At 43.2% G+C, this 26,598-nt stretch overlaps 1 protein-coding gene across 1 annotated transcript in view; it reads right to left on the bottom strand.

Moving 5' to 3' along the window:
* The window catches only part of CRYL1 (crystallin lambda 1), a 582,977-nt gene that overhangs the window by 514,970 nt on the left and 41,409 nt on the right, over positions 1–26,598 (bottom strand). The window contains exon 2 of the mRNA XM_053708526.1: positions 25,392–25,499. Within this exon, the coding sequence (XP_053564501.1) occupies positions 25,392–25,499 (108 nt within the window). The remainder of the gene's footprint in view (positions 1–25,391; positions 25,500–26,598) is intronic.

The following is a 26,598-nucleotide window of genomic DNA, read 5'->3' as shown; positions in this document are numbered from 1 at the left end:
CTGCCAACAGGAAGTGGGAAAGAGCACCACAGCAGAGCTGCATATATAGCTCCTCCCTTCCCTCCACCTCCAGTCATTCGACCGAAGTTAGGAAGATAAAGGAAGAGAAAGGAAAAGCCAAAAGGTGCAGAGGTGACTGAAGTTTAACAAAAATATAATATATACATGTCTTAAAAATGACAGGGTGGGCCATGGACTCGTCATATCGTAGAAGAAATAAATTTATCAGGTAAGCATAAATTTCCTTTTCTTCTACAAGATATGACGAGTCCACAGATTTCATCCTTACTTGTGGGATAAAATACCAAAGCTACAGGACATGGATGAAAGGGAGGGACAAGACAGGAACCTAAACGGAAGGCACCACGGCTCGAAGAACCTTTCTCCCAAAACCAGCCTCAGAAGAAGCAAAAGTATCAAATTTGGAAAATTTGGAAAAAGTGTGAAGAGACAACCAAGTTGCAGCCTTGCAAATCTGTTCAACAGAAGCATCGTTTTTAAATGCCCATGAGAAAGCCACAGCCCTAGTAGAATGAACCGTAATTCTTTCAGTAGGTTGCTGTCCAGCAGTCTCATACGCCAGACGGATGATACCCTTCAGCCAAAAAGAAAGAGAGATAGCCATAGCTTTCTGACCCCTATGCTTTCCAGAAAAGACAATGAATAATGAAGATGATTGACGGAAATCCTTAGTCGCCTGCAAGTAAAACTTCAGGGCACAGACCACGTCAAAGTTATGCAACATACGTTCCTTCTTAGAAGAAGGGTTAGGAGTGGACATAATGAAGGAAACACAATTTCCTGATTAATATTCTTATTACAAACAACCTTAGGAAGGAAACCAGGTTTGGTACGTAAAACCACCTTATCAGAATGGAAGAGAAGAAAAGGCGAATCACATTGTAGCGCTGAAAGCTCCAAAACTCTACGAGCAGAAGAAATAGCAACCAAAAATAAAACTTTCCAAGATAACAACTTAATATCTATGTAATGCATGGGTTCAAACGGAACCCCTTGAAGAAGATTAAGAACTAAATTCAAACTCCAGGGTGGAGCAATTGGTCTAAACACAGGCTTAATTCTGGTTAGAGCCTGACAAAAAGACTGAATGTCTGGAACATCTGCCAAACGTTTGTGTAGCAAATTTGACAAAGAAGAGATTTGTCCCTTTAAGGAACTCGCTGATAACCCTTTCTCCAATCCTTCTTGGAGAAAAGACAAAATCCTAGGAATCTTAACTCTACTCCATGAGTAGCCCATGGATTCGCACCAACCAAGATATTTACACCATATCTTATGATAGATCTTTCTGGTGACAGGCTTACATGCCTGATTCAATGATCGAATCAGAGAACCCCCGCTTAGATAAAATCAAGCGTTCAATCTCCAGGCAGTCAATTGCAGAGAAACTAGATTGGTATGTTGGAAAGGTTCCTGAATGAGAAGGTCCTGTCTCAATGGAAGCTTCCATGGCGGCAGAGAGGACATGTCCATTAGATCGGCATACCAAGTCCTGCGAGGCCACGCAGGCGCGATTAGAATTACTGAAGCCCTCTCCTTTTTGATCTGAGCAATCACCCGGGGAAGGAGAGCAAACGGTGGAAACACATAAGCTAGGTTGAACGACCAAGGCACTGCCAAGGCATCTATCAGTTCGGCCTGGGATCCCTTGACCTGGATCCGTATCTTGGAAGTTTGGCATTCTGACGAGATGCCATCAGATCCAACTCCGGTCTGCCCCATCTGAGGATCCGAGTGGCAAAGACCTCCTGTCTGCTTAAAACGTCCGCTTCCCAGTTCTCCACTCCTGGGATGTAGATTGCTGACAGATAACAAGAGTGGGCCTCCGCCCACCAAATTAACTTGGATACTTCTGTCATCGCTAAGGAACTCCTTGTTCCTCCCTGATGATTGATGTAAGCCACAGTCGTGATGTTGTCCGACTGAAAGCGAATTAATTTGGCCGAAGCCAACTGAGGCCACGCCTGAAGCGCATTGAATATTGCCCTCAATTCCAGAATATTGATTGGAAGAATTGACTCCGACTGAATCCACACACCCTGAGCCTTCAGGGAATTCCAGACTGCACCCTAACCTAGAAGGCTGGCGTCCGTCATCACCATCACCCATAATGGTCTGCGGAAGCACGTCCCTTGGGACAGATGATCCTGAGACAACCACCAAAGAAGAGAGTCTCTTGTCTCCTGATCCAGATCTATCTGAGGAGACAAATTTGCATAATCTCCATTCCACTGTCTGAGCATGCTCAGCTGTAGTGGTCTGAGATGAAAACGAGCAAACGGAATGATGTCCATCGACGCAACCATCAATCCAATTACCTCCATGCACTGGGCCACTGATGGCCGAGGATTGGACTGAAGGGCTCGGTATGTATTCAGAATCTTTAATTTTCTGACCTCTGTCAAGAAAATTTTCATGGATATGGAATCTTTTAGAGTTCCCAGGAAGGGAACCTTGGTCTGTGGAATTAATGAACTCTTTTCTAGATTCACCTTCCACCCGTGAGTCCTCATAAAGGACAGAACCATGTCTGTGTGAGACTTTGTCAGATGGTAGGACAACACCTGGATCAGAATATCGTCCAGATAAGGCGCCACTGCAATACCCCACGGCCTGAGAACCGCTAGAAGGGACCCTAGAACCTTTGTGAAGATCCTGGGTGCTGTGGCCAACCCGAAGGGAAGAGCCATGAACTGAAAATGTTTGTCCAGGAAGGCAAACCTTAGGAACTGGTGATGATCCCTGTGAATAGGAATATGAAGGTATGCATCATTCAAGTCCACGGTAGTCATATATTGACCCTCCTGGATCAATGGCAGAATTGTTCGAAGAGTCTCCATCTTGAAGGATGGGACTCTGAGAAACTTGTTTAGACTTTTAGATCTAAAATAGGTCGAAACGTACCCTCTTTTTTGGGGACCACAAAAAAATTTGAGTAAAACCCCTGCCCCTGTTCCAGTATTTGAACGGGACAAATTACTCCCATAGTAGAGAGGTCTTTTACACAACGTAAGAACGCCTCTCTTTTTATCTGGTCTACAGACAATCGTGAAAGAAGAAACCTCCCCATTGGGAGAGAATTTTTGAATTCCAGTTGATACCCTTGGGACACGATTTCCAGTGTCCAGGGGTCCTGAACATCTCTTACCCGAGCCTGGGCAAAGAGAGAAAGTCTGCCCCCTACTAGATCCGGTCCCGGATCAGGGGCCGCCCCTTCATGCTGTTTTGGTAGCAGCAGCGGGCTTCTTGGGTTGTTTACCCTTGTTTCAAGTCTGGTTGGATCTCCAGACGGATTTGGCCTGAGCAAAATTCCCTTCCTGCTTGGCGGAGGAAGAGGAAGAAGAGGGGACTCCCTTAAAGTTCCGAAAGGAACGAAAAATATTTTGTTTACCCCTCAGTTTAGCCGTTCTATCCTGAGGTAGGAGATGACCCTTACCTCCCGTAATGTCAGAAATGATCTTCTTCAAGTCAGGCCCGAATAGGGTTTTCCCCTTGAAAGGAATAGCCAAAAGCTTTGATTTAGATGACACATCAGCAGACCAAGATTTTAACCATAACGCTCTACACGCTAAAATAGCAAATCCTGCATTCTTAGCCGCCGACTTGGCAATCTGAAAGGCGGCATCTGTAATAAAAGAATTAGCCAGCTTAAGAGCCTTAATTCTATCTAAAATATCCTCTAAAAGAGTCTCAGTCTTAAAGGACTCTTCTAAGGCCTCAAACCAGAAGGCCGCCGCAGTGGTAATTGGTACAATGCAGGCCGTTGGTTGTAAGAGGAAACCCTGATGAATAAACAATTTCTTTAGAAGACCCTCCAATTTCTTATCCATAGGGTCTTTGAAAGCACAGCTGTCCTCAATAGGAATAGTGGTACGCTTAGCCAGGGTAGATATAGCTCCTTCCACCTTATGGACTGTTTTCCAAGAGTCCCGAACAGTGTCAGATATAGGATACATCTTCTTGAAATTAGGAGAGGGTGAAAACGGGATACTCGGTCTGTCCCATTCCCTCTTAATAATCTCAGAGATTCTCTTAGGAACCGGAAAAATGTCAGTGTAAGCAGGTACCTCTAAGTATTTGTCCATCTTACACAATTTCTCTGGTGGTACCACAATAGGGTCACAGTCATCCAGAGTCGCTAAAACCTCTCTAAGTAAAAGACGGAGGTGTTCAAGCTTAAATTTAAAGGACATGATGTCCGAGTCCGTCTGAGGTAACGCACTTCCCGAATCGGAAAGTTCCCCCTCAGACAGAAGTTCCCTGACCCCCAATTCAGAGCCCTGTGAGGGTACATCGAAAATAGCTAACAACGAATCAGAGGACTCAGCATTCACATTGACCTCTGTCCTACTGCGCTTACCCTGTAACACTGTCAACTTAGATAATACATCTGTAAGGGTAGTAGACATAACTGCAGCCATATCCTGCAGAGTAAATGAATTAGACGCGGTTGAAGAACCAGACGTCGCTTGGGTGGGTGTTAAAGGTTGTGACACTTGGGGAGAAGTTAGCGGTATACCCTGATTCTCCTCAGACTGAGAATCATCTTTAGACACATTTTCTTTACATAAGATTTGTGCTTTACATTGTAAGGCCCTCTCAGTACACGAGGGGCAAAAAACCAGAGGGGGTTCCACAGTGGCATCTAAACACATAGAGCAAGGAGTTTCCTCCTCAGTGCCAGACATGTTAAACAGACTAGCAATATTAATAATAGTCGTACTTTGCTTAAAATATTGAGCTCTGAATTCAAATTGAATGCGAAAAAGTTAATGCCAAAAAAACTGTACTGTGCTTTTAAATTTTAAAAGCGCAACTATTTTTTCTGATATCTGCAAAAACGTGTTTGGAACAGAAAAAACTATTTTAAAGTGCCCAAAATACTCTCTTAGTATTCCATCCACTTGCTTAGATATGCAAAAAGACAATATATAACGATTATAACAGGATTTTATTTATCTAAATATGGCCCCTGCACCACGCCACAGCTCTGCTGTGGCGCCTACCTGCCCCCGGAATGCACTTGCTGTAGCTGATAAGCTTGAAAGGACCTTTCGATAGGTTGTAGACAACTTAGGCCCCACCAGAGCCCCAGCCTCTGCTTGCTATGTGATCTGGATGATACTGCACGTCTGAGCGTGTGAAAATAGGCCCCGCCCACCGTGGGCGTTACTCTAATCCTGACTAAGACCCGCATGGGTCGCAAGTACAAACAACATGATGAATGTAATAAAAAAATATAAGCCATGTGCCCTCTTGTATATGCAGACAAAATTGTAACACTGCAGTCCTGCATGCCAGTAATAAAGTTAACAGCCCTTAAGCAAACCGCAACTCCCAGCATCCAACCCAAAATAAGCCATAAAGGTATATTTACCCATATAGGGGACAATGTCAGCCTGTTCTGATGCATCAAGTCTCCCCAGAAACAAAAGACTGAACATGCTTGTAGCAAGACACCGTTCTCCGACTGAAGATTTTCTCACACTACCTTCCGCTGTGTTGTGGGAACCATCATGGATCTTAGATAATGTTGGCTAAGATCATCAACATCAGGGCAGAAAATAAGATGTCTCCACTAATCTTGGGAAGCAATAGGCTGACGATTTCCCCCTGAGACAAATAGTACTCACTGGCACCATTTTAAAATAAAAAACTTCTTGATTGAAGAATCTAAACTATCACCTTACTTTACCTCTGCCTATTACTAACACAGGCAAAGAGAATGACTGGGGGTGGAGGGAAGGGAGGAGCTATATATGCAGCTCTGCTGTGGTGCTCTTTGCCACTTCCTGTTGGCAGGAGGTTAATATCCCACAAGGATGAAATCCGTGGACTCGTCATATCTTGTAGAAGAAAGTGTATATGAAAATGCAAATATTTCATATAGCGAAAATGTTTCCGCAATGGAATATTTTCTATTTATTTCTAAATAAATATTTCTCTATATATGTGATGATTTTTGGATAGATTTATCTATTTATTGCAAGATATATATATATATATATATATATATATATATATATATGTCTAGAGATCTCAAGATCTATATGCAAAAATCTCTTTGAAAATCAAACGCTAGGATTTACAATTTAAACAAATAAAGGGGACTTTCATTCATGAAGTATAAGATACTTCATGTAGAAAGCTCCTTTATTTGATTCAACTGATCGCCGCTCTTAGCTCCTACAGCAGCGCATGGCTAAAAAAAAATGTGGCTAAGATGTGACATTTTCACCTCTTAGCCAATACCCGTACGGCAAATCCAGCTTGGCACCCATGGGAGTCGGATTTACGGCTATTGGCTAAGAGGTGAAAACGTCACCTCTTAGCCAAGAATTTTTTTAGCCATGCGCTGCTGTAGGAGCTAAGAGCGGCGATCAGTTGAATCAAATAAAGGAGCTTTCTACATGAAGTATCTTATACTTCATGAATAAAAGTGCCCTTTATTTGTTTCAATTGTAAATCCTAGCGTTTGTAAAACGCTAGGATTTACTTTCACTTTAATATGAGTGTAACTGTACTTTGTAATGTATTTTGGAATTGTTATGTGAAACTTTTTTGTTGCGCAAAGCTGTTAACTACATCTCTTCAAGCGTGCAAAGGATTGTTGAGTAAAAGGCGAATGCACACGCACAATTGCGATTTTTCAACACTTGTAATACCTGCGCAATGGAAATTTATTGTGAAAAAGTCACATCGCGCAAGATTCTGCAGGGGGCGGCGTTGCACCAGAAGCTCTTGTGAGCTGCTGGTGCAATGCTGAATACGTAGAGCGTATTGCTCTCCAAAACTCAGCCAGGTCTGGCGGACCTTATCCGCACTGTCGGATCAGGTCCGCCAGACCTTGTTAAATAGAGGCCCTGGTGTGCTATATTAAAGGGACATAATACTCATATGCTAAATCACTTGAAACTGATGCAGTATAACTGTAAAAAGCTGACAGGAAAATATCACCTGAGCATCTCTATGTAAAAAAGGAAGATATTTTACCTCACAATCTCCTCAGCTCAGCAGAGTAAGTTCTGTGTAAAAACTTATACTCAGCTGCTCCCAGCTGCAGGTAAAACAATTAAAAAAATTAAGAAATGAACAGCAGCCAATCAGCATCAGCAGTGCTGAGGTCATGAACTCTTTTACTGTGATCTCATGAGATTTCACTTAACTCTCATGAGATTTCATAGTAAGCTTCCTTTACCTGATTGGTGAAATAAGATGAGAGTGCACAATGCTAGTCCCTTCAGATGTCCCAGGACAGACACACTAAAATACTGCTTAGAAATCCTTTACAATGGGAGGTGGCTACTGAGGAACTTTTGAGGTAAAATATCTTTCTTTTTTACATAGAGATGTTCAGGTGATATTTTCTAGTCTGCTTTTTACAGCTATGCTGCAGCACTTTCAAGTGTTTAAACATTTGGGTATTATGGCCCTTTAACAGGATAAGTATAGCGTTGTGCCTTTAAAACTTAGCTAAGTCCTAGTGCTATAAAGTGTGAGTACTATCCTAAAAAATATCTACAGTATACCGTCTCACTATTTAGTGCCTCTCTTTCTTTTGGAGGTTGCCAGCTGATCCTATAAAGTTGAGGATAAATAAACTGAACAAAAATCATTCTGATTTGACTGAATATTCTTTTTGAGTGCACAGTGTTATAGAATCACATTTCTTGTTGAAACTTAAAGGGACTTCAAACCCAAATTGTTCTTTCATGATTTAGATAGAGCATAAATTAAAAATAAAATAAAAATTCAAATTTGCTTCTATTATGAAATTTGCATCTCCTTCTGGCATCCTTTGTTAAAGGAGAAGCAGGAGTGAGCCAATGACAAAAGGCATCTAAGTGCATCATTACACCTGATCGCTAACTGTTGATGCACTTATATGCCTTTTGTCATAGGCTCACCTAATGTGTTTAGCTAGCTCCCAGTAGTGTATTGCTGCTCCCTTAACAAAGGATGCCAAGAGAAGAAGCAAATTTCATAATAGAAGCAAATTAGAAAGTTTTTTTTTTTATTATTTAAATTATGCTCCATCTGAATCATGAAAGAAAAATTTTGGGTTTCAAGTCCCTCTAAGTTTCAACAAAAAATGTGCCTGTGACACACTTTTGAAAGAAACAGAAGAGGTTAAGGTAAGCACAGTTTTGGGGGTTTAAATCTTTAAAAAATCCACACTTGAAGAATCCCTACAGCACACCCGCTCATATAGAGTTCCGAACACTTAATTGTTAACAGAACACTTCACCCCATATATCAGAGTACTCTACCACAGCTCTAAAATCTCAGCTGCCCATTACAAACTCACAGTAGCAAGACCAGTGGACCACGCACCTTGAATAGATCATCAGTTGAGCTCACTGTCTACACCAATACACCATAGTCTCGACTCCTCAACTTATTCTGTAAGGTCTACACCGAGATGCATACCCGACTGTCTGTTATAGTATTGTAGTTACAAATTGTTTGTTGTTCTGATTGCTGTTTTATGTATTGAATTGCTGTTTTCTTGTAAGTATATTGAAAGTTCTCTATTGTCACTGTCACATAACTCCAATTGTCACGCCACCTCTTCATTGGACAGGCTATAAGGCCGTTATCCTATCTTTTCCCCACCCATCACTCTTTAACAATCCACTGATAAACTGTGGTGCGGCTGGCAACCCCCATTACCTGACCAGCTGTTAACAGTACATTATTTCATAGTTTTCAACAACCTCCCCCCCCCCCCACAAACCCAAGCCCCCTTAATCCCTCCACTTAAATGTGCTTCCCCTATTAGGGAAGACGATTAACGCGGTTTCTCTTGACCATACCGCAATACCTATTTGCCAATTTATCTGTACTACTATATATTTGACTGAACGTAATATCTTTTTGTACTCTATTAGAAGTTTAAGAACAACCAACCTTCTCTGTCTTTTCACTTTTTACACTTCTCTTTCATTCCCTTCCCCTCCTAGCCTCTTAGCGCTACCTCCATTTTTCCCTGTCCTTTTTTTTTTTTTTTTCCCTTCTCTCTTCCTCCTCTTCTTCTGCTTTCTCACTCCCCACCTCTCCTTAACATCACTTCAACATGTCCCTTATCTGTACCTCACTTAACACTAGAGGGCTCAATACCCCTAACAAGAGAAGTAGATTAGTTAGCTATTTAACTCGCGCCAAAACTAAAATAGCCTTTCTCCAGGAGACCCATTGGGCAGATGGAACCCCTATACCCTTTCGATGTAAACAATACCCGATAGTGGAGACAGCCTCATATCTGGGGAAATCGAGAGGTGTAGCTATTCTGATACATAAATCCGTTCTCTTTGAGAAAGTAGAAACCTTTAAGGACCCAAAGGGTAGATTCCTGATACTGACCTGCAGGATAGATGATACTCCATACACTCTTGCCAATTACTATGGCCCAAACTCCGGACAAATAAGAGCCTTTAGGAAGTTTTTAAGATTGCTGGCCTCTCATAAAACTCAAAATTTACTACTAGCTGGGGATTTCAATATGCTACTAGATACAACATTAGATAGACGCTCTCCTAAGCTTAAACCCTGTGACAAACAAGCCTCTAGGACTGCAAAACATTTCAACAACCTCTTGGCCCAACATAATCTGTTCGACATCTGGCGTTCCCACCATCCTTCCTCAAGGGACTACTCCTATTATTCCAAAGTACACAATACCTACACCAGGATCGATTACTTTTTTTGTGAACCGAGACTTTTAGACTCGGTCCAATCGGTACTTATGCCTGAGTGTACATGGTCTGACCACTCCTCGGTCCAGTTTATTCTAAAAAATCCCAATAGCACACCCTTTAGATCCTCCTGGACGCTTCCGGAACATCTCCTTTCTAGTCCAGATCAGGTTGCACTGATCCGGAAAGAGATTTCCGAGTTTCTAAGTATAAACGATAATGGCGCAGTTAACGACTTCTGTTTGTGGGGCACCCTCAAGGCCTTTCTTAGAGGGGTATTCATTAAATTGAACGCAGAGCATAAGAAACGGTTGGGTAGTTCGCTCGCCCAACTCCATGTCTCCCTGAGAAACCTGAACACATTACATGTAGCATCATTAGACCCGCAAATTCTCACCCAAATTGAAACCATTAAGACAAAAATTGCAGCCCTAGAATTAAAAAGGCAACAGACTCAGGTTCAGAAATTCAAACAAACATTTTATGCCAAGGGAAACAAAGCAGACAGGCTATTGGCCAACAAACGTAAGCAAAAGACCGCAGAAGCCCGTATCCCATATATCAAAACACCCCAGGGAAATGTCCGGCTCCCAGCAGACATAGGGAAAGCCTTTGCTTCTTATTACTCCGCATTATATAACCTGGCGAGCTCCCCTACCCAACGTGTCCCGACTTCACAGCATATTCAGGACTTCCTAGACACCATCTCTTTGCCGACCTTGACGGCAGATCAGAGAGATCTGCTTGATGCTTCATTCAGTATTAAAGAAGTCCTACATGCCATCAACTCCCTAAAATCCCACAAAGCCCCAGGTCCTGATGGTTTTGGAGCTCTGTTCTATAAAATGTTCAGACTCCAGCTATCTCCACTTCTTACTAGAGTCTGCTCCCTGGCCAGACAGTCCGGCACCCTACCAACTGAGCTTTTAGAGGAGACCATAGTGACCATCCCGAAACCGGGTAAAACCCCTAACGTATGCGAACACTTCCGCCCCATTTCACTGATCAATGTTGATGTGAAGCTGATGGCGAAACTTTTGTCCTTTAGATTAAATAAAGTTCTCTCGTCACTGTTGGACGGCGATCAAGTAGGCTTTACCCCAGGTCGGGAAGGACCAGATAACACTCGCCGGATCCTCAATATATACTTCGAAGCCAAGCAGCGTAATCTTTCCTGCACGACCCTAGCCTTAGATGCCGAAAAGGCTTTTGATAGGGTCAACTGGACATACCTATTTGAGGTCCTTGATAAGTTTGGCTTCCCTCCGGGATTTTGCTCTAGTGTTAGAGCTCTGTACTCAGCCCCCTCGGCCTCGGTTAGAGGTCTGGGATTTCGCTCCCCGACCTTTCCGATCACCAATGGGACGCGCCAAGGCTGTCCCCTCTCTCCGCTGCTCTTCGCTCTAGTCATGGAGCCGCTAGCTGAGGCGATCAGAGGTAGTCCTGATATCCGGGGAGTGGAACTAGAGAGTACCCTGCAAAAAACATAATTTATGCTTACCTGATAAATTCCTTTCTTCTGTTGTGTGATCAGTCCACGGGTCATCATTACTTCTGGGATATTATCTGCTCCCCTACAGGAAGTGCAAGAGGATTCACCCAGCAGAGTTGCTATATAGCTCCTCCCCTCTACGTCACCTCCAGTCATTTGACCAAAGACCAACGAGAAAGGAGAAGCCAAGGGTGTAGTGGTGACTGAATTATAATTTAAAAAATATTTACCTGCCTTAAAAAAAACAGGGCGGGCCGTGGACTGATCACACAACAGAAGAAAGGAATTTATCAGGTAAGCATAAATTATGTTTTCTTCTGTTATGTGTGATCAGTCCACGGGTCATCATTACTTCTGGGATACCAATACCAAAGCAAAAGTACACAGATGACGGGAGGGATAGGCAGGCTCATTATACAGAAGGAACCACTGCCTGAAGAACCTTTCTCCCAAAAATAGCCTCCGAAGAAGCAAAAGTGTCAAATTTGTAAAATTTGGAAAAAGTATGAAGCGAAGACCAAGTTGCAGCCTTGCAAATCTGTTCAACAGAGGCCTCATTCTTAAAGGCCCAAGTGGAAGCCACAGCTCTAGTGGAATGAGCTGTAATTCTTTCAGGAGGCTGCTGTCCAGCAGTCTCATAGGCTAAACGTATTATGCTACGAAGCCAAAAAGAGAGAGAGGTAGCAGAAGCTTTTTGACCTCTCCTCTGTCCAGAATAAACGACAAACAGGGAAGAAGTTTGGCGAAAATCTTTAGTTGCCTGCAAGTAGAACTTGAGGGCACGAACTACATCCAGATTGTGTAGAAGACGTTCCTTCTTTGAAGAAGGATTTGGACACAAGGATGGAACAACAATCTCTTGATTGATATTCCTGTTAGAGACAACCTTAGGTAAGAACCCAGGTTTAGTACGCAGAACTACCTTGTCTGAGTGAAAGATCAGATAAGGAGAATCACAATGTAGGGCTGATAACTCAGAGACTCTTCGAGCCGAGGAAATAGCCATTAAAAATAGAACTTTCCAAGATAACAATTTTATATCAATGGAATGAAGGGGTTCAAACGGAACACCCTGTAAAACGTTAAGAACTAAGTTTAAACTCCATGGCGGAGCAACAGTTTTAAACACAGGCTTGATCCTAGCTAAAGCCTGACAAAAAGCCTGGATGTCTGAATTTTCTGACAGACGCCTGTGCAACAAGATGGACAGAGCTGAGATCTGTCCCCTTAATGAGCTAGCCGATAAACCCTTTTCTAAACCTTCTTGTAGAAAAGACAATATCCTAGGAATCCTAACCTTACTCCAGGAGTAATCTTTGGATTCACACCAGTATAGGTATTTACGCCATATTTTATGGTAAATCTTTCTGGTAACAGGCTTCCTAGCCTGTATCAGGGTATCAATAACCGACTCAGAAAAACCACGTTTTGATAAAATCAAGCGTTCAATTTCCAAGCAGTCAGCTTCAGAGAAGTTAGACTTTGATGTTTGAATGGACCCTGAATCAGAAGGTCCTGTCTTAGAGGTAGAGACCAAGGCGGACAGGATGACATGTCCACTAGATCTGCATACCAAGTCCTGCGCGGCCATGCAGGCGCTATTAGAATCACTGATGCTCTCTCCTGTTTGATTTTGGCAATCAATCGAGGAAGCAGCGGGAAGGGTGGAAACACATAAGCCATCCTGAAGTTCCAAGGTGCTGTCAAAGCATCTATCAGAACCGCTCCCGGATCCCTGGATCTGGATCCGTAGCGAGGAAGTTTGGCGTTCTGGCGAGACGCCATGAGATCTATCTCTGGTTTGCCCCAACGTCGAAGTATTTGGGCAAAGACCTCCGGATGAAGTTCCCACTCCCCCGGATGAAGAGTCTGGCGACTCAAGAAATCCGCCTCCCAGTTCTCCACTCCCGGGATGTGGATTGCTGATAGGTGGCAAGAGTGAGACTCTGCCCAGCGAATTATCTTTGATACTTCTATCATCGCTAGGGAGCTTCTTGTCCCTCCCTGATGGTTGATGTAAGCTACAGTCGTGATGTTGTCCGACTGAAACCTGATGAACCCCCGAGTCTTTAACTGGGGCCAAGCTAGAAGGGCATTGAGAACTGCTCTCAATTCCAGAATGTTTATTGGCAGGAGACTTTCCTCCTGACTCCATTGTCCCTGAGCCTTCAGAGAATTCCAGACAGCGCCCCAACCTAGAAGGCTGGCGTCTGTTGTTACAATTGTCCAGTCCGGCCTGCTGAACGGCATCCCCCTGGACAGATGTGGCCGAGAAAGCCACCATAGAAGAGAGTTTCTGGTCTCTTGATCCAGATTCAGAGTGAGGGACAAATCTGAGTAATCCCCATTCCACTGACTCAGCATGCACAATTGCAGCGGTCTGAGATGTAGGCGTGCAAAAGGTACTATGTCCATTGCTGCTACCATTAAGCCGATCACCTCCATGCATTGAGCTACTGACGGGAGTTGAATGGAATGAAGGACACGGCATGCATTTAGAAGCTTTGTTAATCTGTCTTCTGTCAGATAAATCTTCATTTCTACAGAATCTATAAGAGTTCCCAAGAATGGAACTCTTGTGAGAGGCAAGAGAGAACTCTTCTTTTCGTTCACTTTCCATCCATGCGACCTTAGAAATGCCAGAACTAACTCTGTATGAGACTTGGCAGTTTGAAAGCTTGAAGCTTGTATCAGAATGTCGTCTAGGTACGGAGCTACCGAAATTCCTCGCGGTCTCAGAACCGCTAGAAGGGCACCCAGAACCTTTGTGAAGATTCTTGGAGCCGTAGCCAATCCGAATGGAAGGGCTACAAACTGGTAATGCCTGTCTAAGAAGGCAAACCTTAGATACCGGTAATGATCTTTGTGAATCGGTATGTGAAGGTAAGCATCCTTTAAATCCACTGTGGTCATGTACTGACCCTTTTGGATCATGGGTAAAATTGTCCGAATAGTTTCCATTTTGAACGATGGAACTCTTAGGAATTTGTTTAGGATCTTTAAATCCAAGATTGGCCTGAAAGTTCCCTCTTTTTTGGGAACCACAAACAGGTTTGAGTAAAACCCTTGTCCTTGTTCCGACCGCGGAACCGGATGGATCACCCCCATTAATAATAGATCTTGTACACAGCGTAGAAACGCGTCTTTCTTTATTTGGTTTGTTGACAACCTTGACAGATGAAATCTCCCTCTTGGGGGAGATAATTTGAAGTCTAGAAGGTATCCCTGAGATATGATCTCTAGCGCCCAGGGATCCTGGACATCTCTTGCCCAAGCCTGGGCGAAGAGAGAGAGTCTGCCCCCCACTAGATCCGGTCCCGGATCGGGGGCCCTCGGTTCATGCTGTCTTAGGGGCAGCAGCAGGTTTTCTGGCCTGCTTGCCCTTATTCCAGGACTGGTTAGGTTTCCAGCCTTGTCTGTAACGAGCAACAGCTCCTTCCTGTTTTGGTGCAGTGGAAGTTGATGCTGCACCTGCTTTGAAATTCCGAAAGGGACGAAAATTAGACTGTCTAGCCTTAGCCTTGGCTTTGTCTTGAGGTAGAGCGTGGCCCTTACCTCCTGTAATGTCAGCGATAATTTCTTTCAAACCGGGCCCAAATAAAGTTTGCCCCTTGAAAGGTATATTAAGTAATTTGGACTTAGAAGTTACATCAGCCGACCAGGATTTTAACCACAGCGCCCTACGTGCCTGAATGGCGAATCCTGAATTCTTAGCCGTAAGTTTGGTTAAATGTACTACGGCCTCCGAAATGAATGAATTAGCTAGTTTAAGGACTCTAAGCCTGTCCGTAATGTCGTCCAGCGTAGCGGAACTAAGGTTCTCTTCCAGAGACTCAATCCAAAATGCTGCCCCAGCCGTAATCGGCGCGATGCATGCAAGGGGTTGCAATATAAAACCTTGTTGAACAAACATTTTCTTAAGGTAACCCTCTAATTTTTTATCCATAGGATCTGAAAAAGCACAGCTATCCTCCACCGGGATAGTGGTACGCTTAGCTAAAGTAGAAACTGCTCCCTCCACCTTAGGGACCGTTTGCCATAAGTCCCGTGTGGTGGCGTCTATTGGAAACATCTTTCTAAATATTGGAGGGGGTGAGAACGGCACACCGGGTCTATCCCACTCCTTGGTAACAATTTCAGTTAATCTCTTAGGTATAGGAAAAACGTCAGTACTCGCCAGTACCGCAAAGTATTTATCCAACCTACACATTTTCTCTGGTATTGCAACAGTGTTACAATCGTTAAGAGCCGCTAAGACCTCCCCTAGTAATACACGGAGGTTTTCCAATTTAAATTTAAAATTTGAAATATCTGAATCCAATCTGCTTGGATCAGAACCGTCACCTACAGAATGAAGCTCTCCGTCCTCATGCTCTGCAAGCTGTGACGCAGTATCAGACATGGCCCTAGAATTATCAGCGCACTCTGTTCTCACCCCAGAGTGATCACGCTTGCCTCTTAGTTCTGGTAACTTAGCCAAAACTTCAGTCATAACAGTAGCCATATCTTGTAATGTTATCTGTAATGGCTGCCCAGATGTACTAGGCGCCATAATATCACGCACCTCCCGGGCGGGAGACGCAGGTACTGACACGTGAGGCGAGTTAGTCGGCATAACTCTCCCCTCGCTGTTTGGTGAAATTTGTTCAATTTGTACAGATTGGCTTTTATTTAAAGTAGCATCAATACAGTTAGTACATAAATTTCTATTGGGCTCCACCTTGGCATTGGAACAAATGACACAGGTATCTTCCTCTGAATCAGACATGTTTAACACACTAGCAATAAACATGCAACTTGGTTACAATCTTATTTAACAAAAACGTACTGTGTCTCAAAGAAGCACTAAACGATTAAATGACAGTTGAAATAATGAACTGAAAAACAGTTATAGCATCACTCTTTAAAAAACAACACAACTTGTTAGCAAAGGTTTGTTCCCATTAGTAAAGTAACACTAATTAAATTTTAAACATAAAAATCACAGCAACGTTTTAAAACACAGTCACTACATAAGTCTCACAGCTCTGCTGAGAGAATCTACCTCCCTTCAAAGAAGTTTGAAGACCCCTGAGTTCTGTTAGAGCTGAACCGGATCATGCAGAAAATACAAGAGTAACTGACTGGAAATTTTTGATGCGTAGCAAAGAGCGCCAAAAACGGCCCCTCCCCCTCACACACAGCAGTGAGAGAGAAACGAAACTGTCATAATCAAAACAAGCAAACTGCCAAGTGGAAAAATAATGCCCAAATATTTATTCACTCAGTACCTCAGAAATGCAAACGATTCTACATTCCAGCAAAAACGTTTAACATGAATTAAATACCTATAAAAAGGTTTAATGTACTTTTACAGAGTAATTCCGGTGAAATACCATCCCCAGAATACTTACATACATGTCATTATAACGGTATGGCAGGATTTTCTCATCAATTCCATTCAGAAAATAAAAACTGCTACATACCTCAATGCAGATTCAACTGCCCGCTGTCCCCTGATCTGAAGCTTTTACCTCCCTCAGATGGCCGAGAAACAGCAATATGATCTTAACTACTCCGGTTAAAATCATAAGAAAAACTCTGGTAGATTCTTCTTCAAACTCTGCCAGAGAAGTAATAACACGCTCCGGTGCTATTGTAAAATAACAAACTTTTGATTGAAGTTATAAAAACTAAGTATAATCACCATAGTCCTCTCACACCTCCTATCTAGTCTTTGGGTGCAAGAGAATGACTGGGGGTGACGTAGAGGGGAGGAGCTATATAGCAACTCTGCTGGGTGAATCCTCTTGCACTTCCTGTAGGGGAGCAGATAATATCCCAGAAGTAATGATGACCCGTGGACTGATCACACATAACAGAAGAAAACCGCCTTATTCGCGGATGACCTAACCATATTCCTAAGCGATCCTCTCCATTCCCTCCCTGCCCTTTTTAAGTTGCTGGATAGGTTTGGACAGATTAGTTACTACAAGCTCAACATCAACAAGACGGAGGCATATTCCATTAACGTGTCAGATACTGATCTTACAGAACTTCAACAACGGTACCCATTTAATTGGTCCCAGCAGAGGATCAAACATCTTGGAGTCTATCTCTCCTGGAACATCCCCACTATAATAGAGTCTAATTTTAATCCTCTCCTCCAGCAGTTCCAATCTTGTACTGACAGGTGGAGTGTTCCATGTATCTCCTGGTTGGGACGTATTGCTGCATTCAAGATGCTCCTGCTTCCCAAGCTCACATACCTGTTCCGTTCACTCCCTATCCCTGTTCCTAAATGTTTGATTGGCAAATTTCAACAAATTTGCAATAAGTATATATGGAAAAATAAGCACCCTAGGGTCGCTACTAGAATACTCCAGCAACCACTATTGTGCGGGGGCGCGGGCGCCCCTAACATAACGTATTACCATGAAGCTTCAAGGCTCTCTCAAGTCCTAGCATGGAAGATCACAGACGGCAAAAACAAATGGCAAATACTAGAACAAGCAATGCTCCCTAGTCCTCTTACCCTACATGACCTCATTTGGTTACCCAAGCATGTCAGGTCGCTTTACAAAATCCAGAATACAATAATCTCTCATGCCCTCCGGCTATGGGATAGATTGCGCTCGCTCCCTCAGATAGCCCCACATCCTTCTCCCGTTCACTCCCTAACGGGCCTGCTAGCGGCCCTTAGAGACTCCCACCCCCATCTGTGGCAGGAGCATGGAATTCACTGCATAGCAGATCTGTTTTTCAACGGCCAATTCATCACGACCACACAATTTACCAATAATTATAATCCACCCCAACTTCTTCTATTTGAGTTCTGGAGGCTTAGAAGCCTATTAAAATCCTGGGGATTTTTAAATCAACCTCCCAGAGCACCCACTATGTGGGAAAAAAGATGGATCAGCAGCGTGAGGATTCCTAGGTCGCTATCGGTTTCCTACAAAGATCTGATGAACTCCCCCCTTTTCTACAGGTCAGCTTACACATTGGCCTGGGAAAAACAGAATTTATGTTTACCTAATAAATTACTTTCTCCAACGGTGTGTCCGGTCCACGGCGTCATCCTTACTTGTGGGATATTCTCTTCCCCAACAGGAAATGGCAAAGAGCCCAGCAAAGCTGGTCACATGATCCCTCCTAGGCTCCGCCTACCCCAGTCATTCGACCGACGTAAAGGAGGAATATTTGCATAGGAGAAACCATATGATACCGTGGTGACTGTAGTTAAAGAAAATAAATTATCAGACCTGATTAAAAAAACAGGGCGGGCCGTGGACCGGACACACCGTTGGAGAAAGTAATTTATCAGGTAAACATAAATTCTGTTTTCTCCAACATAGGTGTGTCCGGTCCACGGCGTCATCCTTACTTGTGGGAACCAATACCAAAGCTTTAGGACACGGATGAAGGGAGGGAGCAAATCAGGTCACCTAAATGGAAGGCACCACGGCTTGCAAAACCTTTCTCCCAAAAAAAGCCTCAGAAGAAGCAAAAGTATCAAACTTGTAAAATTTGGTAAAAGTGTGCAGTGAAGACCAAGTCGCTGCCCTACATATCTGATCAACAGAAGCCTCGTTCTTGAAGGCCCATGTGGAAGCCACAGCCCTAGTGGAATGAGCTGTGATTCTTTCAGGAGGCTGCCGTCCGGCAGTCTCATAAGCCAATCTGATGATGCTTTTAATCCAAAAAGAGAGAGAGGTAGAAGTTGCTTTTTGACCTCTCCTTTTACCAGAATAAACAACAAACAAGGAAGATGTTTGTCTAAAATCCTTTGTAGCATCTAAATAGAATTTTAGAGCGCGAACAACATCCAAATTGTGCAACAAACGTTCCTTCTTTGAAACTGGATTCGGACACAAAGAAGGCACGACTATCTCCTGGTTAATGTTTTTGTTAGAAACAACTTTCGGAAGAAAACCAGGTTTAGTACGTAAAACCACCTTATCTGCATGGAAAACCAGATAAGGAGGAGAACACTGCAGAGCAGATAATTCTGAAACTCTTCTAGCAGAAGAAATTGCAACCAAAAACAAAACTTTCCAAGATAATAACTTAATATCAACGGAATGCAAGGGTTCAAACGGAACCCCCTGAAGAACTGAAAGAACTAAGTTGAGACTCCAAGGAGGAGTCAAAGGTTTGTAAACAGGCTTGATTCTAACCAGAGCCTGAACAAAGGCTTGAACATCTGGCACAGCTGCCAGCTTTTTGTGAAGTAACACAGACAAGGCAGAAATCTGTCCCTTCAAGGAACTTGCAGATAATCCTTTCTCCAATCCTTCTTGAAGAAAGGATAGAATCTTAGGAATCTTTACCTTGTTCCAAGGGAATCCTTTAGATTCACACCAACAGATATATTTTTTCCATATTTTGTGGTAAATTTTTCTAGTTACAGGCTTTCTGGCCTGAACAAGAGTATCAATAACAGAATCTGAGAACCCTCGTTTTGATAAGATCAAGCGTTCAATCTCCAAGCAGTCAGCTGGAGTGAGACCAGATTCGGATGTTCGAACGGACCTTGAACAAGAAGGTCTCGCCTCAAAGGTAGCTTCCATGGTGGAGCCGATGACATATTCACCAGATCTGCATACCAAGTCCTGCGTGGCCACGCAGGAGCTATCAAGATCACCGACGCCCTCTCCTGATTGATCCTGGCTACCAGCCTGGGGATGAGAGGAAACGGCGGGAATACATAAGCTAGTTTGAAGGTCCAAGGTGCTACTAGTGCATCTACTAGAGTCGCCTTGGGATCCCTGGATCTGGACCCGTAGCAAGGAACCTTGAAGTTCTGACGAGAGGCCATCAGATCCATGTCTGGAATGCCCCACAATTGAGTAATTTGGGCAAAGATTTCCGGATGGAGTTCCCACTCCCCCGGATGTAATGTCTGACGACTCAGAAAATCCGCTTCCCAATTTTCCACTCCTGGAATGTGGATTGCAGACAGGTGGCAGGAGTGAGTCTCCGCCCATTGAATGATTTTGGTCACTTCTTCCATCGCCAGGGAACTCCTTGTTCCCCCCTGATGGTTGATGTACGCAACAGTCGTCATGTTGTCTGATTGAAACCGTATGAACTTGGCCTTTGCTAGCTGAGGCCAAGCCTTGAGAGCATTGAATATCGCTCTCAGTTCCAGAATATTTATCGGTAGAAGAGATTCTTCCCGAGACCAAAGACCCTGAGCTTTCAGGGGTCCCCAGACCGCGCCCCAGCCCATCAGACTGGCGTCGGTCGTGACAATGACCCACTCTGGTCTGCGGAAGGTCATCCCTTGTGACAGGTTGTCCAGGGACAGCCACCAACGGAGTGAGTCTCTGGTCCTCTGATTTACTTGAATCGTTGGAGACAAGTCTGTATAGTCCCCATTCCACTGACTGAGCATGCACAGTTGTAATGGTCTTAGATGAATGCGCGCAAAAGGAACTATGTCCATTGCCGCTACCATCAAACCTATTACTTCCATGCACTGCGCTATGGAAGGAAGAGGAACGGAATGAAGTGTTTGACAAGAGTTTAGAAGTTTTGTTTTTCTGGCCTCTGTCAGAAAAATCCTCATTTCTAAGGAGTCTATTATTGTTCCCAAGAAGGGAACCCTTGTTGACGGAGATAGAGAACTCTTTTCTACGTTCACTTTCCATCCGTGAGATCTGAGAAAGGCCAGGACTATGTCCGTGTGAGCCTTTGCTTGAGGAAGGGACGACGCTTGAATCAGAATGTCGTCCAAGTAAGGTACTACTGCAATGCCCCTTGGTCTTAGTACCGCTAGAAGGGACCCTAGTACCTTTGTGAAAATCCTTGGAGCAGTGGCTAATCCGAAAGGAAGTGCCACGAACTGGTAATGCTTGTCCAGGAATGCGAACCTTAGGAACCGATGATGTTCCTTGTGGATAGGAATATGTAGATACGCATCCTTTAAATCCACCGTGGTCATGAATTGACCTTCCTGGATGGAAGGAAGAATTGTTCGAATAGTTTCCATTTTGAACGATGGAACCTTGAGAAACTTGTTTAGGATCTTGAGATCCAAGATTGGTCTGAACGTTCCCTCTTTTTTGGGAACTACGAACAGATTGGAGTAGAACCCCATCCCTTGTTCTCCTAATGGAACAGGATGAATCACTCCCATTTTTAACAGGTCTTCTACACAATGTAAGAATGCCTGTCTCTTTATGTGGTCTGAAGACAATTGAGACCTGTGGAACCTCCCCCTTGGGGGAAGCCCCTTGAATTCCAGAAGATAACCTTGGGAGACTATTTCTAGTGCCCAAGGATCCAGAACATCTCTTGCCCAAGCCTGAGCGAAGAGAGAGAGTCTGCCCCCCACCAGATCCGGTCCCGGATCGGGGGCCAACATTTCATGCTGTCTTGGTAGCAGTGGCAGGTTTCTTGGCCTGCTTTCCCTTGTTCCAGCCTTGCATTGGTCTCCAGGCTGGCTTGGCTTGAGAAGTATTACCCTCTTGCTTAGAGGACGTAGCACTTGGGGCTGGTCCGTTTCTACGAAAGGGACGAAAATTAGGTTTATTTTTGGCCTTGAAAGACCTATCCTGAGGAAGGGCGTGGCCCTTACCCCCAGTGATATCAGAGATAATCTCTTTCAAGTCAGGGCCAAACAGCGTTTTCCCCTTGAAAGGAATGTTAAGCAATTTGTTCTTGGAAGACGCATCCGCTGACCAAGATTTCAACCAAAGCGCTCTGCGCGCCACAATAGCAAACCCAGAATTTTTCGCCGCTAACCTAGCCAATTGCAAAGTGGCGTCTAGGGTGAAAGAATTAGCCAATTTGAGAGCACGGATTCTGTCCATAATCTCCTCATAAGGAGGAGAATCACTATCGATCGCCTTTTCTAGCTCATCGAACCAGAAACACGCGGCTGTAGTGACAGGGACAATGCATGAAATTGGTTGTAGAAGGTAACCCTGCTGAACAAACATCTTTTTAAGCAAACCTTCTAATTTTTTATCCATAGGATCTTTGAAAGCACAACTATCTTCTATGGGTATAGTGGTGCGTTTGTTTAAAGTAGAAACCGCCCCCTCGACCTTGGGGACTGTCTGCCATAAGTCCTTTCTGGGGTCGACCATAGGAAACAATTTTTTAAATATGGGGGGAGGGACGAAAGGTATACCGGGCCTTTCCCATTCTTTATTTACAATGTCCGCCACCCGCTTGGGTATAGGAAAAGCTTCTGGGGGCCCCGGGACCTCTAGGAACTTGTCCATTTTACATAGTTTCTCTGGGATGATCAAATTCTCACAATCATCCAGAGTGGATAACACCTCCTTAAGCAGAGCGCGGAGATGTTCCAACTTAAATTTAAATGTAATCACATCGGGTTCAGCTTGTTGAGAAATTTTCCCTGAATCTGAAATTTCTCCCTCAGACAAAACCTCCCTGGCCCCCTCAGACTGGTGTAGGGGCATATCAGAACCATTATCATCAGCGTCCTCATGCTCTTCAGTATCTAAAACAGAGCAGTCGCGCTTACGCTGATAAGTGGGCATTTTGGCTAAAATGTTTTTGATAGAATTATCCATTACAGCCGTTAATTGTTGCATAGTAAGGAGTATTGGCGCGCTAGATGTACTAGGGGCCTCCTGAGTGGGCAAGACTGGTGTAGACGAAGGAGGGAATGATGCAGTACCATGCTTACTCCCCTCACTTGAGGAATCATCTTGGGCATCATTTTCAGTGTCACATAAATCACATCTATTTAAATGAGAAGGAACCTTGGCTTCCCCACATTCAGAACACAGTCTATCTGGTAGTTCAGACATGTTAAACAGGCATAAACTTGATAACAAAGTACAAAAAACGTTTTAAAATAAAACCGTTACTGTCACTTTAAATTTTAAACTGAACACACTTTATTACTGCAATTGCGAAAAAGTATGAAGGAATTGTTCAAAATTTCACCACAGTGTCTTAAAGCCTTAAAAGTATTGCACACCAAATTTGGAAGCTTTAACCCTTAAAATAACGGAACCGGAGCCGTTTTTATCTTTAACCCCTTTACAGTCCCTGGTATCTGCTTTGCTGAGACCCAACCAAGCCCAAAGGGGAATACGATACCAAATGACGCCTTCAGAAAGTCTTTTCTATGTATCAGAGCTCCTCACACATGCGACTGCATGTCATGCTTCTCAAAAACAAGTGCGCAATACCGGCACGAAAATGAGGCTCTGCCTATGATTAGGGAAAGCCCCTAGAGAATAAGGTGTCTAAAACAGTGCCTGCCGATATTATTTTACAAAAATACCCATATTAAATGATTCCTCAAGGCTAAATATGTTTATATATGAATCGATTTAGCCCAGAAAATGTCTACAGTCTTAACAAGCCCTTGTGAAGCCCTTATTTACTGTCTGTAATAAAAATGGCTTACCGGATCCCATAGGGAAAATGACAGCTTCCAGCATTACATCGTCTTGTTAGAATGTGTCATACCTCAAGCAGCAAAAGTTTGCTCACTGTTCCCCCAACTGAAGTTAATTCCTCTCAACAGTCCTGTGTGGAACAGCCATCGATTTTAGTAACGGTTGCTAAAATCATTTTCCTCTTACAAACAGAAATCTTCATCTCTTTTCTGTTTCAGAGTAAATAGTACATACCAGCACTATTTTAAAATAACAAACTCTTGATTGAATAATAAAAACTACAGTTAAACACTAAAAAACTCTAAGCCATCTCCGTGGAGATGTTGCCTGTACAACGGCAAAGAGAATGACTGGGGTAGGCGGAGCCTAGGAGGGATCATGTGACCAGCTTTGCTGGGCTCTTTGCCATTTCCTGTTGGGGAAGAGAATATCCCACAAGTAAGGATGACGCCGTGGACCGGACACACCTATGTTGGAGAAAGGCTTTTCACTTCCGAACGGAACAGGACGAATGGGCCCGAGCGGTGGCTCTAACCAAACAAGCACTTCACTGTGTTACACTACTAGAGTTATATCTTAAAATCTGTACACAGTGGCATCTCACCCCGCTTAGGTTATACAACATTTCTCAGACTAACTCTCCACTATGCTGGAGGCAGTGTGGGATGGTGGGTTCGCCGGCCCATATTTGGTGGGAATGTCCGAAATTGGCTACCTTCTGGCAAGTTATCTCACACAAATGTAGAAACCTAATTCCCCACTTACACAACTTCCCGCAAACAGCTTTATTGCACTTAAACTTAGACACAGCCACACCCCCAGAGGCCTTACTCTCCGTTTATATACTTATCTCAGCCAAACTAGCTATAGCGAGATTATGGAGACAGCAAACACCACCTACATGGGGAGAAGTAGTCAAAACCATGTCCTATCTGGAGATAATGGAGGGTCCAATCTTTACTCAACGTAATAAAGTCTTTTTGCATTCGGAAATCTGGGCAAAGTGGAAGCACCTGAACTGATTCTGTTGCAGGGCAGCTAATGGGAACAGTAGCTGTAGGCTCCATACATCAACTAACTCCTCCCCCTTCCCCCCTCCCCTACCCACCCATTTCCTCATCACCCTCTCCCCCTCTTTTTTTTTTTTTTTTCTCTCTTCCTCTTTCCTCTTCTCTCCCTTTTCTAACTACTCTGTGGTTGGTCTTTCTGGATACGTTCAACTATATAGGTGTATATTTCAAATGCTTTTGGCTCAGTGGGTCCTCAGGTGACTAACTGGCCACCAAATGTGTGTACAGTTCAAAAAAAAAGGTAAAGAAAAAGAAGTATAGATTATTCAGTCTTATGATGGATATTAATATTTGCATTATTCTCAACAATTTAGACTGTTCTTTTGTCCACTTTCATATGTCAGTATTTTTACACTTTATTCTGTTCTAAAATTGAAAAAGAGAGGTTAAGTTTATTTCTTATTTGATTGGATTACCCTGTGATGAAACAGAATAGACTTTATGTGTTTCATATGTGCATATTGTGTTGTATTCATGCATATTTCGATGTATCACAGTTGTATTGTAATGTGAAGTTAACCTCAATAAAAATTATTTAAAAAAAAAAAAAAATCTTTAAAAAATCCCTTTATTATTTTATTTTTTTACAGGTGTCCCGTAGTGCAGAATGATCTAACATTTATTTCTACGTTTACTGACCCTTTAACATCATTATCATAATCATTTTTTTTTAAAATGTTGTAATGCTCAGCATATTTTGCATCACAGGGCTTAGAAGTGTATGTATAAGATATAAAGGTACCGTATGTCCTCCAGGGCTGAAGCAACTTGTTCTTTTACAACATCGTAGAGTTTCACTGGAAAGCCGCCACTTGCAAATACCATGGCCCAACTGCGACCGATTAGACCACTAAAAAGTAACAAAAAACAAATCTGAATAAAGTTACAAAAATAAATGAAAGAACAATAATAAGGACAGATGCACATTCCAGTTGTAAACTTAACAACCGCTACTAACAAAATATACATTTTAAAAAAAATCATATAGATTTCTCTAATGTATATTTTTATTACTAGCAGTTTCTAAATGTAAGGTTATCAGCTACCACCTACACTTTATTTCTTACCACCCAACATCTGTGGCTAGGTATTAGGGTTGAGTGGGGCCATCATTGTTGTGTGGGTTGTATAGTGGGGGGGATTGTGGGGGCATGTCAACCAATCAGTGGGCATGTCTGGGTTGTGTATGGGCAGGGCTAAGGGAATATTCAGCAAATCAGGACAGAGCTCAGAACCTTCACTTTTAGATGAGGACATATTGGAGGTCTGTTATTTAACAAGGAATAATCACATTGTTTGACTGCAGGGGGAAAATCAGTTGAAGTTTTTAATTATTTATGATAAACTAGTCCTAAAGCCCGTTCACACGGGCCGTGTTGTGTTATATTTAATTCTCTCTCTCTCTCTCTCTCTCTCCTGTGCGCCTCCACATGCCGGTCCTCGCGCTGCTTTGGTTTTTGCGATCAGCTGTGCTGCCGGGTCCTCGCGCTGCTGTCGGGTGGGTGCGCGTGCGATCAGCTGCAAGAGTTTGTCTGAACTGCGCATGACGGCTTCAGACAAACTCTTGTCTTTTATAATATAGGATTGGCCATGCTTTTTAATTGCACATTTATTATGAGTTTACTACAAGTATGTAATTACAATTAAAAAGAATAGTAAAGTCAATGTTGCAGTTAATGACTCACATACACTGTGTAAATTTGCTTTGTTCTCTTGGTATTCTTTGCTTAAACAACTCAACCAGATTCAATATATCTTTAATAAATTTGTAGGATATGCATGTCCCAGTCATTCTTGACATTTTCTTTACACTATTTTTCTATACCACCCAGGGGCGTATTAATGCATAGGCCAACAAGGCCCGTGCCTAGAACAGCAAATGTTGGGGGGGCGGCACTTGCCCCAGCCGCTGCACGCATATGTGACTTTAAAAAAAAAATTTGACAGAC

The sequence above is a fragment of the Bombina bombina genome, chromosome 3, assembly GCF_027579735.1.
Source record: "Bombina bombina isolate aBomBom1 chromosome 3, aBomBom1.pri, whole genome shotgun sequence".
NCBI lineage: Eukaryota > Metazoa > Chordata > Amphibia > Anura > Bombinatoridae > Bombina > Bombina bombina.
Note: the sequence above shows the minus strand (reverse complement) of the source record. Positions and strands in the feature narration are given on the sequence as shown.